This window comes from Electrona antarctica, assembly GCF_951216825.1.
Source record: "Electrona antarctica genome assembly, chromosome: 10".
Taxonomy (NCBI): domain Eukaryota; kingdom Metazoa; phylum Chordata; class Actinopteri; order Myctophiformes; family Myctophidae; genus Electrona; species Electrona antarctica.
Window position 1 is genome coordinate 39,878,503 of NC_136791.1, and position 18,927 is coordinate 39,897,429.

Consider the following 18,927-nt stretch of genomic DNA (forward strand, 5'->3'; position numbering starts at 1 on the left):
ACCATTTGGAGTCCCCAAATCAGTTATTATTGGTGGTACAGTAAGTGCACTGACAAAGACAAATTATGATTCATAATGGCCACGTCAAAATGACTGGAGATGAGTGGAATGAAAAGTTGCAACTCTGCCTGTCCCAACAGTTTGTGTATGTCCCTTTTCTTGAGATATGAGGTCTTTACCTTGACCTTAATATTGTGAACTTTCCGACCAAGTGTTAATCATATATACGGGGCAGCCTATACTGATCATTCGCACCAGGTTTCATGAAAAGCAGGCGATCCATTCTCTAAATGATTCTGTTCACAGACAGACTGGAGCTATAGTATTACAATACACTGCCATGAATCCATTCATGCATGTACATACAGGCTAATACATGATTGTCAGTTTGACCTTATTCTGCCACCACTTTTTGGTGGAATTCATGTAGGTTTGGCACGATAGGCACAAAATGTACCTATATCCTATAGACTGGAGACCTCCCCATATGGAGTGCAGTGCATCCTGTAGCAGTCCATATGTATTTCATATCATGGCTGTCGGGCAGAAACCTTGTGTGTGTCCAAAAGCGTTACATTTCAGGAAATGAAAGAAATAGTGTTCCATTGACTTCAATATAGTTATTATTTAGTCAACAAGCTCTTGTTAATACTTTAATATTACATTGGTTAAATATTTATAAAACCATCAGACAGAATGATCCACTTATGTGAGCTTTGTGAACTTGTACATTGGCTATTTTCGCTACCTTTGCACAACAGTCTTGTACTCTATGACTCATTCCGGGGAAAAAAATAATGTATCGAGATACAAGGTTTCTGCCCAACAGCAATGATATACACGTACTGTATATCCATCACCACCACCACCTGGTTCCAGTGCATGGATTCAGATGATTATTCAAGCTGCAGTGAGAGACAGAAACACTGCAGGTAAAGGTGCTTAAAATAAAAAATCCTCAGTGTCAATTTTACCATTGTTTCTCTGAGAGTATACAAGCACTCAGGATTTTACCAGCGTGAGCATATCATCTTCACATCATAACAAGAGGCCTAGGTGGGTGCTTATGACAGTGTGGCATTATACGGCCAGCGTTTGATGTCGGGGGGCCACTGACAGCCTCGCACGGTTCCCTCCTGTCACAGAACCCCGCAGCTTTGAAGTCTGAAACGACACACACACACACACACAAAAAACAAGAAAGAGAAAGAGAAGAGGAAAAGAAAAGACATAATCCAATCAAATCAACCGGTCGAATCAAAGCAGCGTTTGTGGAGGTACCTTGCTAGCCTCTGGACACACACACACACATACACACACGCGCACAACTGTGCGTGCGCAGGGGGTGGGGGTCGGGGCTTGCGTATCTATGAAGCCCATGCAGCGCCGGCGGGGTTCAAAAAGAGCCAAGAAGAAAGGGCCCTTTTGCCATGACACTTAACCCCACGATGCCTCACTGGATGGCCCCTGAACAATAGCAACCGCTTAGGCGTCTCACTGTCATAAAGCCCGGCGTTCATTCATTCCCCTTTACCTGTATGAACGTATATATATACTGGACTGTCCTGGAGGTTGTGGATGAGGGGGGGGGGGGCCGCGTAGGACCCCAGGGAGGGGATCTTCTGGTAACTGAAGCCCAGCTATTCAGACACCGTCAGGGTCCCCAGGGCGTCCACTCTCCTCTATGGCTTTAATTCCAACAAAAGGGGTTTAACGTGATCGGAGCTTCCCTGAGAGGACAAATTACGCTATCGGTTTCCCCTCTCTTCCCTGTATCTGTCTGTTCTCTCTCTCTCTCTATCTCTCTCTCTCTCTCTCTCTCTATCTCTCTCTCTCTATCTCTCTCTGTCTTGTCAGAGGGGACGAGAATGCCCTGCCATCCCTTGAAAGGAAGGGAGGAGAGGGTCAGCGATGCCATCTGGGAATGTAACTTGGGAGTCAATCGGATCAAACGTGTGAAGAGTATACCGTTGAAGACTCAGAATGTACACACTGATGTAGTGACTTGAGCGTAATAGAGAGGTCAAGTCAAAGTATTTGTACTGCATATACGTATCATGTGCGTGGGAATTGCATGCGCTTCATGGGGGAAAAACATGCACAAATACGTACAGACCGGCATGCCTGGTGACGTACAGTTAGCCTGGCTAATAAGCCAGACCGAATCAGCCGTTGGCAAAAAAAAATTGCCTGTGATATTAGTCTGGCTTATTAGCCAGGCTAACGTACAGTAGCCAGTTGATTGCATGTTCCTTGTGCAGTCGCAAGGTCCAGAGTTGTATTCCCCCCACCCACCTGTTTCCTCTCTCACTTTTACCAAGCTGTCTAATAACGCTGCAAAGCCATGAAAAATGACTGCTATACTATACAAAGATAGCACAAGTCAATTGCAGCCATCCAAATGTAGAACAGCGTTAGTTTTTCCCCCTGCCTGCTTTCGGAGCGAGACAGGTTTATCCTGTCCAGCATTGCCCCGTGTGCTGTGAATCTGTCTGGGCTCTAACCCACGGCTGGCCGTGAACAGCGGGGAATCCTCTTCAATCACCGTAAGGAGGTCCTCGCCTCAGCCCCTGTAGCTCATATTTTAAAGCCGCCGGCTGGCCGGGCCTGCGAGCTCGGAGCCAAGCCGTAGGGGCCCTCTCGTAACGGTCCCGTCAGTGGCTGTAACCCAAGTGCCAAAATAGCCTTTTGACGATGTAGCCGGTGTTGTTTTAAGACCCCCCCCCCCCCCCCCCCCCCCCCTCTATCATCCATTGCTTTTCTCTCCTGGCCTTCCCCCTTCTCTCCTCCCCACTGAAAAATGATTTAATCATTTTTCTCCTCTCACTTACTTTTCACAGCATGGGAGCAAAAAGGGTAGAGAGACGAGCGAAAAAGGAGAAGGGATGAGGCCAGGAGTTTGGCGGGGCGGGGGGAGAGAGAGAGAGAGAGAGAGAGAGAGAGAGAGAGAGAGAGAGAGAGAGAGTGAGAGCATTCCTAAGCAGTGAGAAGAAGGGGGTGAGACATCACAGCAGACATTTCCGGAGTGCAGAGGAGGAAACCTCTTACACGCCGGTTCTTAACAGGATCTGGGGGGTTCGCTGCATGGACGAAAGGCCCGGGCATGACTGACTGACGACTCCTCCCACCATAGTAAAAATGGACCTCTTTGGGCCCATTTTTTTTACTCTCCGAGTCAAATGAACACTCTGGGTTTCAATGTGTGGGGAGTCCCCCCTCTGGGTGAAAACATGAGCGGGCTTTTAATCAGGAGTCAGACGACGTTATACAAACAGCAGAACTCGCGCTGCTGATGTCATCTTGAAAAATCTGCCCCCCCACTCCCCCCACCCCTAGCTTTATGCCTCTGAGCTCTGCCTGATTATTTATGTTTGATGGATTTTGTTTTGTTTTTTCTACACTTTTCTTTGAGGTCTGGTTATGGATAAAAGGACCCATATAGTTCATATCACAAAGTACTGATGAAAAATATGTTCTGGTGTACAATAGCACAATGAAAGTCAGCAGCCTGCCATTGTACTGTATTTACATTTGATAGATTTGTTTATTTTCTTTTGAGAAAAGTTCAAGTTATCCAATGCCAGGTTAATGCTTTTTTTAAATTATACATCTAGCAAGTATCATGACATGAAAACAATTATGGTTAATACAAAACACTTTCCATTTCTAAAGCTCATTGTAGACATACTCATAATTAAGTCATAAATGTATTATAATCTGCTTAGTTATAACACTGTGTAAATATAGTTATAAGCTCATTCATATTGCTTTATAACAATAATCACAAGTTCATAACAATATGACAATATGACATAACAATATGGCATAACAATTATAAAGCATTTTATAATTACTTTTAATGTCAAGGGTAACACTTCCTATAGATCCCATGTCTATTATGCATTATAAACCTAAAGAATTTTATAATCACATTATTTGGCAAGGATCATAGTGTATTATAATCATCATACTGTACTTGTAATCTATCTATAAATGCACCAAGTCTCTATATGTCTGTGTGTGCGTCTGGAATGCACATAACTCGAGAATTAACCGTTCGCCCCACCGATTTCAAATTCGACACACCCGTTCCACACCTCCGCAGGGAGTGCAGTGCCCGGTGTCGAGTCGGTCGGACCCACGGTTGTCCAGACCCGCCACAAAAGGCCTCTGACCGGGCTCTGGACAGGGCCCCTGCCCAGGCTCCATATACAGTATGGAGCTGGCCTGTTCTGAAATCTCCATATATGAGCATAAAAGGGACACAGAGAGATGAGTGGAACGGGTGACCTGGGTACAACAGGTATTGTATAGCCGGGTGGGGCATCGATCTCCAGCTTCCATCGTTACCGACTCAGTGCTCTACATTTTTGATACAGAGACAGTCATGACGGCAAGACTAACTGTTCAGGAGAGGAGAAAAACTGATTTTCTTTTTTTTAAATGCAAAATTAGTTAATAACACAGGCAGACTCTTCACATACGGTACTATCTACGTCGAGATGAAATCGACATATGAAATAAATATGAAATAAATGCTTAAACATGTGTAATGTTAGAGTCCACCGAAGTGAACCTTTCAAGCACGTTTTCTCAACTCGCTGTTTTCTGCAAGACATTACTCTAGTATAAGCCATATCTCCAAAACGGGTGGGTCAAACTGAACAACCAATATGTCAATTTGAAGCTATGATTCCCTGCTTTCATATGAAAAAATGAAAATAAAAATAAATTCAATGACTTAGCATCGGTCAGAAGGGGTCACATTATTTTTTTGTGGATTTTCTTGTCTTCTTCTTGCATAGATTTATAAATAATAATAAAAATCACTAGTGTATTAATTATAATACACTATGATCCTGGCCAAAAGAAAAGTCTGAGTCATCTTTAATTATGAGGGAAATATACTTGACATTACATGTCAAGTATAATGTGTTAATCAGAATTTACAGTACAGTGTGAGTGCTATAACATAATTTATACACATAATCCAATATATATATATATATATATATATATATATATATCATTATAAAAGGCTTTATTATGTTATGATTTCATTAGATAAACTAAAGAGATTAAAATGCATGTATACTTGACTGAAGTCATTAAAAACGAAGTTATGAAGCATTAGGAGTGTTTTTGTATACTTATAACTGAAATTATACGATTATAAGCAAGCACAGTAAAAAGCATTTATACCTGGCCCTCATAAAATACTTGGGCTACAATGTGTTACTGCAGAAAAGATAGATACAATACACTCAACAGATCAACAACAGCCGCACACCTGTTTTAGGTGCTGGATGGTACCCATTCATGACAAAGGACTCTCCTGTCCTCTCCTCTCCTTATTGTTGTCGCACCCTGGCGGCCTCCCTGGCTGACACCCACTTGAGAGGTCCTCAAGTCCTATGTACATATACGACCACAAGTGGTAATGTTACGGGGGATCAGCTTACTCACGGCCATCAGTTATAGGGCTGACACGCACTGTTGGATGATTGAGGGGGGAGGGGGGGTCCTGTGCTCTGTGCTGTACCGTATATGCTACAAGTGCATTCATCCATCTTCTTCACAATGGCACGTCACTCTTATTGTTACTCCTAAAACGTTCACACTTCCACTTGTGTAATGGCCCAACTGTGGAGTATTTTAATTGCTATTGCGGTTATCACTTTTTTTTAAATTCCAATTCAAGCCGTGTTATACAGATCTTTGTCGTGTCGAGCGGTGTTTAAACCGAGTGAGCGGTCTGAACTTCAGGCTGGCAGGATTCTTTTAGCTTTAACTGATGTCACACGCTAGAACTGTACGTGCGAATATGGGGAAGGGAATCAACGTCACGTGCGCTGCATGGATTTATATGCATTGGATGTGGCCGTGCCCCCAAATGCCCGTATGTGTGTCTCAAAGAACCGAAAGGCAGAGGGAGACAGTGTATTCCGGGAAACATGGAAGGAAAGGTTCACTTCGTCAAACAACCATGTTTTTGTACGAGAAAAATGACATTTTCAACCTTGAAAAAGTGTCAGTACGACATTTGTGTCTAGACATTTTATGACATTTTTGTACGACGAAAATGATATATTTTCAACCGTGAAAAAGTGTTGCACGACACGGTCATCCGACAAACTATAAATTAGCCTGAAGACTCTGCCAGGATTCAACTCTAGACCAACAGAAGTACGATATTGTAGCCTTGGGAACCAACGGTTGTGGAGCATTGTGGCCCTTAGGGTCAGGAACCTATCTCCTGTTTCTGTAGCGTGAGGCGGCTTGATGTACAAGTACACCCCCTGGTCATGACGCTAGTATGTCGCAGTGACCTGCCCCCAATCCAACCCTTGATGTCTTGAGTGCCAAGCAAGGAGGTATTGGGTACCATTTTATAGTCTTTGGTATGACTCAGCTGGGGATTGAACCCCCAACCTCCAAATCCCAGGGCAGACACTGTAACCACATGTGTTGTACACAGTAAAATCATCAGTGTTCATTTAATTCAGAGTATACAAATGTAATTTTTATATAAAGCCATTGCTGGGATGCTCCCGGACTATATTTGTTCCATGATGGAACTGAACAATAGCACCTATCAGACCCGCTCTAGTGATTTCTTAAGGCTCAAGGTTCCTCAGACCCAGACAGAGTTGGGCATAATGGGCAAGACAGCTTTTTCTGTCAATGGCCCAACTTCATGGAATGAACTACAGAATATTTTTCACCGTTATTGCTCCTGCTTCAATTGATTTATTTGACTGATGGTTGTTCTGTATAAAGTTCCTTTGTAATTTACCCTGATTTATAATGTTGTGTTTGATGTATTGTATTGTGACTGTATTGTGACTGTAAATTTGTAACCTCGGCTACGTTGAAAATGAGGGCTTGCCCTCAACTGTATTTCCGAGTATAAAAGGTGAGAATCAAATGGGTCCATTTGATTACATGTGTACAGTCTGAGCTACAAATAGATACATTAATACTGAGGATTATACTGTCTTAAGTAGGTGAGCGTCTTAACCTCTGTAATGTTGATAGAAGAATTCTGCTGACCTACGTGATGTGTTTTCTAAAACTGAAAATGAAATGCAATGTGAAAAATATAATGCAGTCTACAGAATCATGTTGCATTGCATCTTGTAATGTCTACTCCTGTAATTGTATTGTGGTATGCTATTCTATATCACTATAACATGCATGGAAAGCTACTGTATGGAATGCTATTCTAGGTATTTTAACGGCTTTAATAAATTACATGATGATATTAAAATGTAACAATATGCTTTTAGGAATATTTGTATGTTATTATATCATAATGAGATGTACGAAACATTTCCCCTATGTTATATTATACTATACAATGGCAAAGATGTAGTAGGGTATAGTATTACTTGATAGATTAAAAAAAGAAAATGACATTTTAATGCTGTAATACAGATTTCTAACTCAACTTGTAGATTCTGACTAATGAAGTGCAGCATCAACTGGGCTCCACTGTCTCTGACTATGATAAATGAACAGCAGGTTAAGGTCAACGCAAAATAAACTGCTACAGTATGTCTGTATGACATTATCAAAATGATCTAAATGTATTTTTCATCGATCTCAGACAAAAGGGCACACACACACACACACACACACACACACACACACACACACACACACACACACACACGTGCGCGCAAACACACACACGCAAACACACACACACGCAAACACACACACACACACACACACACACACACACACACACACACACACACACACACACAGGCTAGCTTTGTGTGTCTCTTAGGTTGTGATCTAGTCATTTGTGTCGGTGCCTATCTGCGTAGAGAGATTTGATGTTGTCAAAGCTACTGTATACAGCTTTGATGGAAAGACCACACTTCTTCGTTGTCAAGTGGAAACCATGTATGCCCAAAAGCATTACCCTTCAGGAAATGGAACAAAGAAGAACCTGTGTCTAATGGATCCAATGTAGTTATTATTTAGTCACAATTTCTTGTTAATACTTTTCATCATTTAATATAAAATGTTTATAAAGCAGAATTAACCACTTTCACGGTAACTTTCAGAATGTTTAAAAAGTCACGATGTGACGCGTTGTGAGCTTGTAGGTCGACAATTTTATTATTCTACTTTTGAATAGTTTTGAAATATGGAGATACAAGGTTCCTTCCCGACAGCGACAACTTGCTCTCTTCGGGCCGGGCGGCCAAGACCAACAGGGCCAGCATTGAATTTGTCAGCACTTTTTTGGGGAGGTCATCAAGCCAAGGCAAAAACCAAAATAACTCAATGTCAGTCTGCCTTTGAGTATGCCCCATCAGCCCCCCCACCACCACACTAGCAACCACACCCCGACCCCGTCACCCTCTCGCCCGGGTCCCTCCCTCGCCCCTCCAAATGGCTACCCAACCAGAATAATAATAATGACGAACATCATTTATGCAAATGCAATTAGGCTGGGAAACATGATAGTGGAGCATGGGGTGCCAGTGGAAATTTATCACTGCGAACGCTTGGGCACTTAAACATTCAATTAAAATATTGAATTTCACCAGATTTAATCTAAATGCAATAAATTAAGCAGTGGAATTTCTTCTTCGTCTGTCATTATTTTTCGCACTGCGGTATGCTCAAGGTTCAGCTGAACTCTGGTAGGCGGTCACCGATTCCCGTAGCCTGGGATCCTTGACCCAGAATGGTGGATTAAAGAATTAGGGGGGGGGGGTTACCCGTACTGGTCTTTTTCTGTACACTTTCAGAGTTAAATGAACATTCTAGATTTTACTGCGATATATGCATGCACGTTTGCAGTTGTGATTGTACCACGAGGGAGACAGATGGTGGTTATTTAAACCACTTAAACCCTGCACTGAGGTCCCCCAGGGCTCTCTACTAGGCCCTGTCCATTTTTCCACCTATACACCAAATGTTCTGTTTATGGAAAATAGACGACCTACGCATTGCAAGCTTGTAGATCTGCATTGTTTTCCCCAGAGTAGAGACGCTAGAGTTCATGTGGCTTATTTCACATATTGGGTATGTATATGATGTTTGTGTGTGTGCGTGTGTGTGTGCGAGTGCGTGCGTGTGCGTGTGCGTGTGTGTGTGTGTGTGTGTGCGTGTGCGTGTGTGCGTGCGTGCGTGCGTGCGTGCGTGCGTGCGTGCGTGCGTGCGTGCGTGCGTGCGTGCGTGCGTGCGTGCGTGTATATATATGTAGTGAGGAGTGCTGTGAGTGGGACCCCTGCCACGTTGTTTAGGGCCAGCGCCAGGGGTGTCAGTCAGCACAACACTCCTGTAGTTGAGAGACAAGCTAGAGCAGAGCGCGCAAACCACCCATGGTCATCAGCTCTGAACTCACAGCCATGTCAAAGAGGAGTATGGAAGAGGGAACTCACATTTCACTTTGGCCGCCAAAATCCCCCAGAGAGAAGGAGTGCCAGAGAGGCAAGTTCGATGACTCTTTTATGGCTACCCCCTCGCCCCCCCAAAAAATGTGTAAGACCCTTTAGGAGAAGGCAGAGACAAGGCCAAATATAGAGCTGGGAGGCAAAGCATTCATTTTGATCCCATGTCCCTACGAGGCTACTGTTAGTTCTGGGTGACAACGGGTTCATTCTAACTTCAATTATCCTTTCTGTTTTTTTGAGAGGGAGGGGTCCATGTCACAGGGTAATGAAAACTGCTGACTTTGTCAAACTCTGGTTTTGTGTTGCTGTAGTAGTGACGCTAAGCCACTACTACTGTCAGTCGGCAACACCACAACAACAGATGGCTTGGCGAATCAAGTTGAACCCGCACCTCACTAACGTCCTGTCCTATTTTTTAATGACAGCGACACATTCTGAAACCCGCATGCCACCACTCGTTAACGAACAACACGCGTTTGTTTACGGTGAAGCGAAGTCACATTCTCTTCCCCCCCCCCCTCTTTGAGTTGAGTTTGGAGACAGCGAGGGCGCGAGACGCGTTGCTTGCGGATGTGTTTCCAGGGTGATAAACCTTTCACTCCAGAGGTGATGAGAGGTTGGGAAAATGGTTAGTATAGATTGTGTCACGCTGCGTACATTGCCATGCACATATCCTATAAACACAAAATTATACATTACATATAGCGTACGTACACAGAACATTTGTTCTCACATCGACACATATGACATATGTCTACATGTACACACAATCCTCAAAGGTAATTTACGATAGACTAGTATGATTATTCTAAGTTTTAGTTCACAACAATATATGCAATTCCCCCGAAGTCACGTCACCAATGAACTTTGTGCCAATAAACACGCTACAGATACATGCTTTACACATGTGATGGCAATGTGTGTAGGTGGCTTGCTGCCCTTGTTTCAGAATAATTTACCGTGGGCGTATCCACAGAGAGATCTATTCAACTGTTCTCATTACAATAACTGCATTTGCACCTTGGCTTGTAAAAACAAGCATACACGCCGTCAGCTAACTGAGACTGGAAAACAAAAGACGTGAGCTAATTCTTGACTTGCCGCATTGGCAAGGGCTGCACTCCTGCGGGGAATAGCTATAATAGGAGACAGAGGTAAACTTCATAACACCAAGGATCTGTTTCTTCTCTATCACGTACTTTGAAATGACCTGCCCAAGCGGCTTAGCCAGACTAGCAAAATAATTATCTCTAAATCCCTTCTGAAAACACTCCAAAAGGCTTGTTTATTTCTGATTTCCTTTGTTTTATGTAGTCTTTAATTCTCTTTAACTCTTGGTTGTTTTGATAGTATCACTTTTTTATTGTCTGTGAGTGTGAAGCACTTTGGGAACTTTTAAAAAAACAGCATGATTCCCCCTTCTTTAAATGACTATATAATAGTCACATGTTGGTGAAACTTGTGTGAAGATGATCAGTAGCCTATAGGCTCTCCCAAAGAGACGATTAACTTTAGAGTCACAAAACATAAATGGTAAATGTCCCAATGAAACCCATGGTCAAGAACGGATGAGATTATTAACTTTGGGTCAAAGGGCACAATCCAGTTCAAAATTACAAAATCTATTACATGTACAGTAGTCATATCTCAGGTGGAAAAGGCATATCTTGGCAATTGTATAGTCTTGGCGGAGGCACTATATCTCTGCTGTCGAGAAGAAACCACCTAACTCCAAAATGTTCATTTTTCAGGAAATGAAAAATAAACATTTTTCAGGAAATGAAGAAAACCTTATATTTTGAAAACAAAGCAATACTGCCTCATCAAAGTTAATGGTGTGACTTTATATATTGTCAATTACTTCCATGAGACGGGTGAAGTTAGTTCCTTTAGCAGACAGTTTGAGGGTCCAATGGAGTTAAGAGGTTTTGTCCGATAGCACTGATTTATGCAAAAACCAAATCAAAAACCTCAAAAATGGAGGCCTGGGCCGTGGCTCAGCGGTCCAGGCACCTTGGCTGGTGATCCAGTCTGGCAGTGTGCCGCGGGTTCGACTCCCGATCCTGATGGCCTTTGCTGCATGTCATCCCCCCATCTCTCTCCCCATTTCCTGTCGGCCTACTATCTGTCCCTCCATAAAAAATATAAAATAAAGGTGAAAGCCACAAAAAATAAACATACAAAAAATAAAGAAAAAGGAGTTAGGAGGTTTCCTCCCGACAGCAACGATATGAACTCTACTACTGAGTGCAATCTTTATACTTCCTATACTACATCCTATACTCCTATGCAGGCAACATGGCCGCCTTGTTAGCCTTGACTGCATTCTAATAACCTTACGCTGTCCCAGTTCTCTTAATATCACATTAGAATTTCATCTCCAGGGGAGGGAGAGCATATTCACTGGCAGTGTGAGAACTTTGTATGCTTAATGAACGAGACTTGTGGAGAAGGTCCCTTAACAGCTGTGTTGGCGGTCTTCCTTCTCCATACATGACATGCATAATGTCGAATGTGACCCAGTTCTTCCTGTATTTCCATACCGCCCCTCTGGTTCCCGGTGGTATTTTGTCTCATTTTGTGAGGCATTTCGGAGCAGACGGTGCCGTTAAATGAGCTCTGTTTATGGATCAGCCCCGGAGAACGCATCGTGGAAAACAGTTGTGTCCTTCAGAGATCTTATTATAACGGAGATTTCCAGACATTATAAAAGGTGTCTCTTAACCCATTTTGGGCGGGAACCCCTTTTGGTGTTAGCATTATGTTATGCTTTAGCTATTGAAAAATAGCAGATCTACAAGCTCATAGCGCGCCACCGAGTGGCGCGCTACGAGCTTGTAGGTCTGCTATTTTTGAAAAATCGTGAAAATATTTATTTCAGAAAAGATTTTTTTTTAATTTTGAGGTCAGGCCTAAATTGGTTAATATATTCTAGCCCTATGCTTTGCATAATCCCAGCTCGGGATGTTGAGATTTATGTATGTTCTCTTTGGAATTCGTAACACTATTTGGAAAATGATGATTATAGTGGTGAGGTTGTGGATGCATGTGGAACTCATGCTAGCACTACAGTTTCCCTGCAGGGTGAGTTCCCTTTCCTCTGACCCTAATTTTCAATAACTTCACATCTCATCTCCATTCTTTTCTTCTTATCTGGTTTGAGATCATGTTACAGTGTTGAGCATGTGCTTAACATATAACGTTAATGGCCTTGAAACCAATCTAGCCATCCAAATCAAACGCACGCTCTCGAATCCGAAAAGACGGCCGACCGGCTTCTCCACCCGCCGCTACATGAGAGATAAGGCCTGTATAGTGCCGCATGAGTAGAAAAGCACTTTCTGTACATTCAATCCATTATTAACTTTCAATTGGGTACCTTTCAGACTAGGATCCCCTGTCCGACACCGAACACCTGCCATGCGGCCACCGATAGCGCTGCCATGTTTTATTCATCCCTAATTAACTGCTTTTCATTGGAAATCACGAAACTATAAACCGCAATAGACATAACTCATCCTTCCCTACAGCCGCGCCAATGTTTGGTCTGGGATACCGAGGCTAATCAACCCCCTAGTACCTGATAGTGGTACAATCCATTATTTACCAGCTATCCAGTTTTAGAACTCAGGCCTGTTGGCGTGATCCCCGGAAATAGAATAGGAGTTAGGTTGAATAATATTATCCCTAGGAGATGGAATTGTTTTAACTGGGGTTTGCATGGAGAGTAAAAATTAAACAGGTGCAATGTCCAGGAAAGAGAAGAAAAACAACACACTGAGGATATTTCTTGATGAAGATGAATCATGACAGCATGCAAGAAATAATTTCTCTCCCTTAAAAGTAGATACTATATATACAACAGACAACAAATACTCCACATGATCGTATATCCAGGCAGAGAGCTTTTTTTATTATAATTATTATTGCCAGAACCTTTCGGTGTCTAATATCCTCCCAGCTGTTTTCCAGCACTAGACGTTATGACTCACTTTGTAAATATTTATCTACACATTTGCCATAAATACATCTGATGTCAGTTTCGGTCAAGTACTTATTTTGGATGATCGGTGAATGGTTTTCTCATTTTTATTTTACATCCATCACTTCCTCTCTCTCTATTTCTCTCGTTGGCTCTCATACACTCTTATTTTTCTTACCCTATTTCACTGTGACTTGCGTTATTGTTTAGTTACATTTGTAGTGTTTGTATGGTTACATTTGCAACTCATAAGAGTCCATTTAGTTACATTTGTAGACTCTCAAGAGTTACAATACCACTCAGGATTTTAGTGTGTGTGTGTAAAGCACTACTTTTGACATAAAAACCTTGGGTTGCCCCCATGCCCTATTATAGAGACTCCGTATAGCCCCAGCTAAAACCTGCCCTGTGTGTCACTGCACTAATGCGTTCCAAAGGATCCGTTTGCAGCTGCAGATTCATTCTGCTTTCGGTGACCTAAGACTCACACTAATTAACCGGCTCTCTCATAATGAATGAGATTCTAGTTTTGGTTCAGTGCTTATTTTGGACGTTCCGCAGGGTTGCCGTGACCGTATCGCCTGCTCTCCTCCATTTATCGCAGTCGTCATCGTTTCATCGCGTCTCCGATCTCCCCATCCCGTCGCCCTGACCGCTCGTCAAAATGCGTAATGAGGGCTTCCAAAGGATACCCAGTTACAGCTGCAGTTCCGCTCTGCTTTGCGAAATCCTATAAGAACAGCGCATGCTAATTACCAGGGTCTAGCATAATGAATGTCCTTATGTTTAATTTAGCCTATGAGACTTTAATCAGCTCCCTCGTTTCCGCCGCTGTTCTGCAGCTTAGCTGGAAATGCGGCCTGTGTGGCGTCTCCTCTTCTCGGGCAGCCCTGGACCTGCTGTGCTGGCCAGCCCACTGCCAACAGGAGACCTGGAGGTGGCAGACACGGCTAGGGTGGTTCTGTGTGTGTGTGTGTGTGTGTGTGTGTGTGTGTGTGTGTGTGTGTGTGTGTGTGTGTGTGTGTGTGTGTGTGTGTGTGTGTGTGTGTGTGTGTGTGTGTGTGTGTGTGTGTGTGTGTGTGTGTGTGTGTGTGTGTGTGTGTGTGTGTGTGACTGTACAGTATGTACTGTACACCTGCGTGCATGTCTTGCGGTGTACTGTAAATCAGAAAGAAATGTACTGTGTGCATGTCTGTGTCTTACAGTTTAATTCAGTGTGTGTGTGTGTGCGTGTGCGTGCATGTGCGTGTGTGTGCGCACTGGCTTGCATGTGCGTGTGTGTGTGTGTGTGTGTGTGTGTGTGTGAGTGAGAGAGGGTGACAGCTGTGTCAGGGGTGAGGACGCACCCTCACTCCCCACCCCCTTTGGTGTGTACAGCACGGGTTCATATGGGCTCAGCAAGTGAGAGGGTGAACACCTTTTACCCCTTTATGCACCACTCACACACACACACACACACACACACACACACACACACACACACACACACAGCCCTGTGGATATCATTAGCCTTAACGCTAACAGCAGGTCCCCGAGACAACTTGGGAAAACTGGGCGGGTGAGGCGCAACTCTTGAAATCTATGTTTTAGCAATGCATGCTAAACGGAGCGGTGCACACTCACTGCCAGCATATATGAATAGGTAATAAGGTCTGGTTGGCATGTCACCCAGGTTTGGGAAGACAAATACACAGTGCAGGATGTTGAAAAGGCGATAACTCGTGGTGATAGATAGGCTGCTTATAGTGTTAAAGAGGATGTGTCAACCTTCAACACATCCATGAGCCTAGCTGGGGACAAACGCACACTTTTTGACATGGCATATGTTAGAAAGTCAGTGCTGTCTTGTCACTGCGTGTTGCTCTTTGGTTAAGGTGTGTTGAAATAGCAATACTTAATGTGCAATTCAGGCTTAGAAGCCAATATCAAAAATTCATACAAATGATGAAAGACAAGGCTTTGTTTAATGTAATCTGACCATACTTATCAAATGTATTAATGTATAGCCTAATGTGTATTCTTTCATTCACTATGCATTATCCTATTTATATCCAACATTTCTTCATCATTAAGTTTTATATTCATTGATTCTTTGACTAAGAAAGGAAAGAGGCCGCACAGCTCGTAGTCACGATGCCATACTTTGTTGTATATTCATTCCCGATGAAGACCCGGAGGGGTCGAAATGTTGAATCCTGATGTACCTTAAATAAACTTCTGGGAGCTTAAGAACGGTGTTGACTTGTATATTAAACACGCCTACTTTGTTGTATATTCATTCCCGATGAAGACCCGGAGGGGTCGAAATGTTGAATCCTGATGTACCTTAAATAAACTTCTGGGAGCTTAAGAACGGTGTGTGGACATCCGTATATTTTTGTTCAGCACCCGTCAACATTTTCTGAGTTGTGCGTGCTTCCCTTCTGGATGTTTTCTCATTAACTTCTCTTAACTTTGATAGGCAGTACAGCCACTACACCACTAAGGTTGATACTGTACCTTAAGAGAACAAGGACACATACAGTACAGTAAGTCACAAAAGACTTCTCTCCTTCCAGACCTGAGGTTTTTTTTTTTGCTTTCATACACATTTATCCTTTAACACATAGCTATAGAGCACCCCCTCCTCTCTCTGTCTCTTTCCTTAATATAAATAAAGTACTGGTTCCATCGAGCACAAGTCGTGTGTAAAACCCAAACAAAACTTTGGCTTCGTTGGTGACATTTAGAGTGTGTTACGGAAATCACACTCTCTGCCGCCATGACTTCTGTATGATTTACGCTGCATGCTGGCCTTTCTGTCATAAACAGTCGGCCATGAACAGTCAGCCGGAGACGGCTGTTTTTCAATAACTTCTCATACGACCCTGCATGAGGGGCTCTGCATCATTCATGACCGTATATGGGCATATGGGGCCTGGTCGAGGCCATCTGTACTGTACCGTTGGTTTAGCTACCTCTGCTCTGGGGGGGGCGGAGTTATAACCACCTGGGTGCATCCCATTGCTATTATGTTTTGTTAAAAAGTTGTTAAAAGTTGTTAAAAAAGTTATAATAGATGCATAATAATCAGTTCAAGTACTGTGTGTGTGTGTGTGTGTGTGTGTGTGTGTGTGTGTGTGTGTGTGTGTGTGTGTGTGTGTGTGTGTGTGTGTGTGTGTGTGTGTGTGTGTGTGTGTGTGTGTGTGTGTGTGTGTGTGTGTGTGTGTGTGTGTGTGGCTGCGCGCATAATTATGATTCTGGTGTTTTGTGTAAACTCTCGCTTCAAATAAAATCAGACCCTTCTGAAGTGAGTGGTACTGTACTGTACTGTACTGTACTGTACTGTACTGTACTGTACTGTACTGTACTGTACTGTACAAGTTCTCCTCCCTGGCCTGTGTGTGTCTGTGTGTTAGGCTGTGCAACAGTGACACTTGGTGGTGAACAAACGCTATTTTCGTGCTTGGACAGACAGACCCAGGGACACACATAGCTGTCTATAGGAGTGGTTGCACCACTCAAAAAGGAGGGGAAACTAATCTTCGGCCAGCATACACTCCTTGGCTGCTACCATCCAGAATATCTCTATCTCTCTCTCTCTCTCTCTTTCTCTCTCTCTCTCTCTCTCTCTCTCTCTCTCTCTCTCTCTCTCTCTCTCTCTCTCTCTTTCTTTATAACTTGGAAGGATTGGAGTGGTGTAGGTCAGTAGTGCACAAATGGTGTGTGGCACACATTCAGGTGTGCTTGGGATTGACAACCACACATTATTATTGCAATATATATGCAAAATGTTCCTTTTTCCTTTTTTTTACTATATCAGTACTTTGTGTACATCTATTTTAGAATATAAAGGCAAATACGATCTGTATTGTAGGTCTCTCTCTCTCTCTCTCTCTCTCTCTCCCACTCCCCTGGTCGTGGTGTCACTGTTTGAGCCTTCAGTATTTATTTACAGTGTCTTTTCTCTCACACATTCCTTCCCAGTGAGCCAACGCAGCCAGCCAGGCCTTGGGCTGCCAGCAGAGGACGTGTAGCCAAGCCAGGGGGTCTGTAGCCAAGGCTGCTGTCAGCCTCATGGTGGTTAGAATAACCCAGTGAAACCCCCAGAGAGGGGGAGAGGGAGGGGGGGTACATAGCGGCCGTTCACACCAAGCACTATAATGATAACTATAACGTTCACCATTGTCTTTGTTATAAAGTTGTTCCGTGATATGTTGTGAACTTGTAGAGCTCGTTTTCACTATTTCATTATTTGTGGTTATATTTTTTAAGCGGTTCATTCATAATTATTATTATTGTAAAAATCACACTTGTGTCAAGTGAGGGCCGCTCTTATCATCTTACAGTACATCATCATACATCACATTCCATGCTCAGCCAATCAAATCATCACAATTAATGTCATTCCGGCCAATCACTTTTTTTTTTTTTATATGTTTTTTTTGTGTGGCTTTCGCCTTTATTTTTTATATTTTTTATGGAGGGACAGACAGTAGGCTGACAGGAAATGGGGAGAGAGATGGGGGGGATGACATGCAGTAAAGGCCGTCGGGATCGGGAGTCGAACCCGCGGCACACTGCCAGACTGGATTACCAGCCAAGGTGCCTGGACCGCTGAGCCACGGCCCAGGCTGGCCAATCACTTTTAGCGTCTTCACTTTTCTGTCCTCACTTTATTTTTATCCTCAATATGTTCTCAACCAATCAAATCATCGCTATGGGGTGATCATTCAAATAATCGTGTTTGTGTTCACACATACGATGGGGCTAGCGCCCCTCAAAACAGGTACTACTACTCTGTCACTGTGTATTAATTCTGAAATTAAGTAAAACATTTTAACTGACTACTGGGACCATTGTGACCACATGAGTGTGACACGCTATGGTTTGATTCCTACCTCTGATGCGGTGTGTGACACCCCTCCTCTCTTTTATTTGTCCTGTGCCAAAAAAAAAAAGCAGAATATGCAGATACATTTCTAATATCAAATAACCCTAATTGCAGTTGACCTTATTCGTAGCATTATGAGTACAGGAGTATAGGAACATTTTATTTTCTGCAGAGCACAGACCTGTACTCGCTTGTCTGAATCTTTTATAGTCCGAGGCTACACGTCTAGCCTATAGGCCTTAATCTTTGAGGTCCCAGATTTTCCCTGTACATTCCAAACTCTCAGTTAAATTAATGAATTAATGTACAGTTGCACTGCGTGTTCTCTTTTCAGCTTCCAAGGTCAGGTGGTTTTACAGCAAGTGAGGCTTCTTAAACACTAGATATTTCAGTGTCCGGAGTCCCCCAGGGATACTATAAGGATCCGTCCACTTTTCGCTCTACGCCAAAATTTCTATAGTGATCAACATGCTCACAACACATCACAACTTGACACGTTGTGAGCTTGTAGATCTGCTATTACATATAATATCAGATCTACAAATGACATGAAATGAACACATGATAATAATACTACTACTATAGTACTATATAATTTATATTATATCAGGATTTTCTGATATGGAACTCTCTCACAGTATCAATCGAGACCA

General features: G+C 43.0%; 1 protein-coding gene across 1 annotated transcript in view; it reads left to right on the forward strand.

The window, feature by feature from the left end:
• The window catches only part of LOC306931731 (uncharacterized protein), a 107,026-nt gene extending 89,537 nt beyond the window's left edge, over positions 1 to 17,489 (forward strand). Inside the window, exon 6 of the mRNA XM_079513309.1 lies at positions 17,368 to 17,489. Within this exon, the coding sequence (XP_079369435.1) occupies positions 17,368 to 17,370 (3 nt within the window). The 3' untranslated portion in view covers positions 17,371 to 17,489. The remainder of the gene's footprint in view (positions 1 to 17,367) is intronic.
• The last annotated feature ends 1,438 nt before the right edge of the window (positions 17,490 to 18,927 follow it).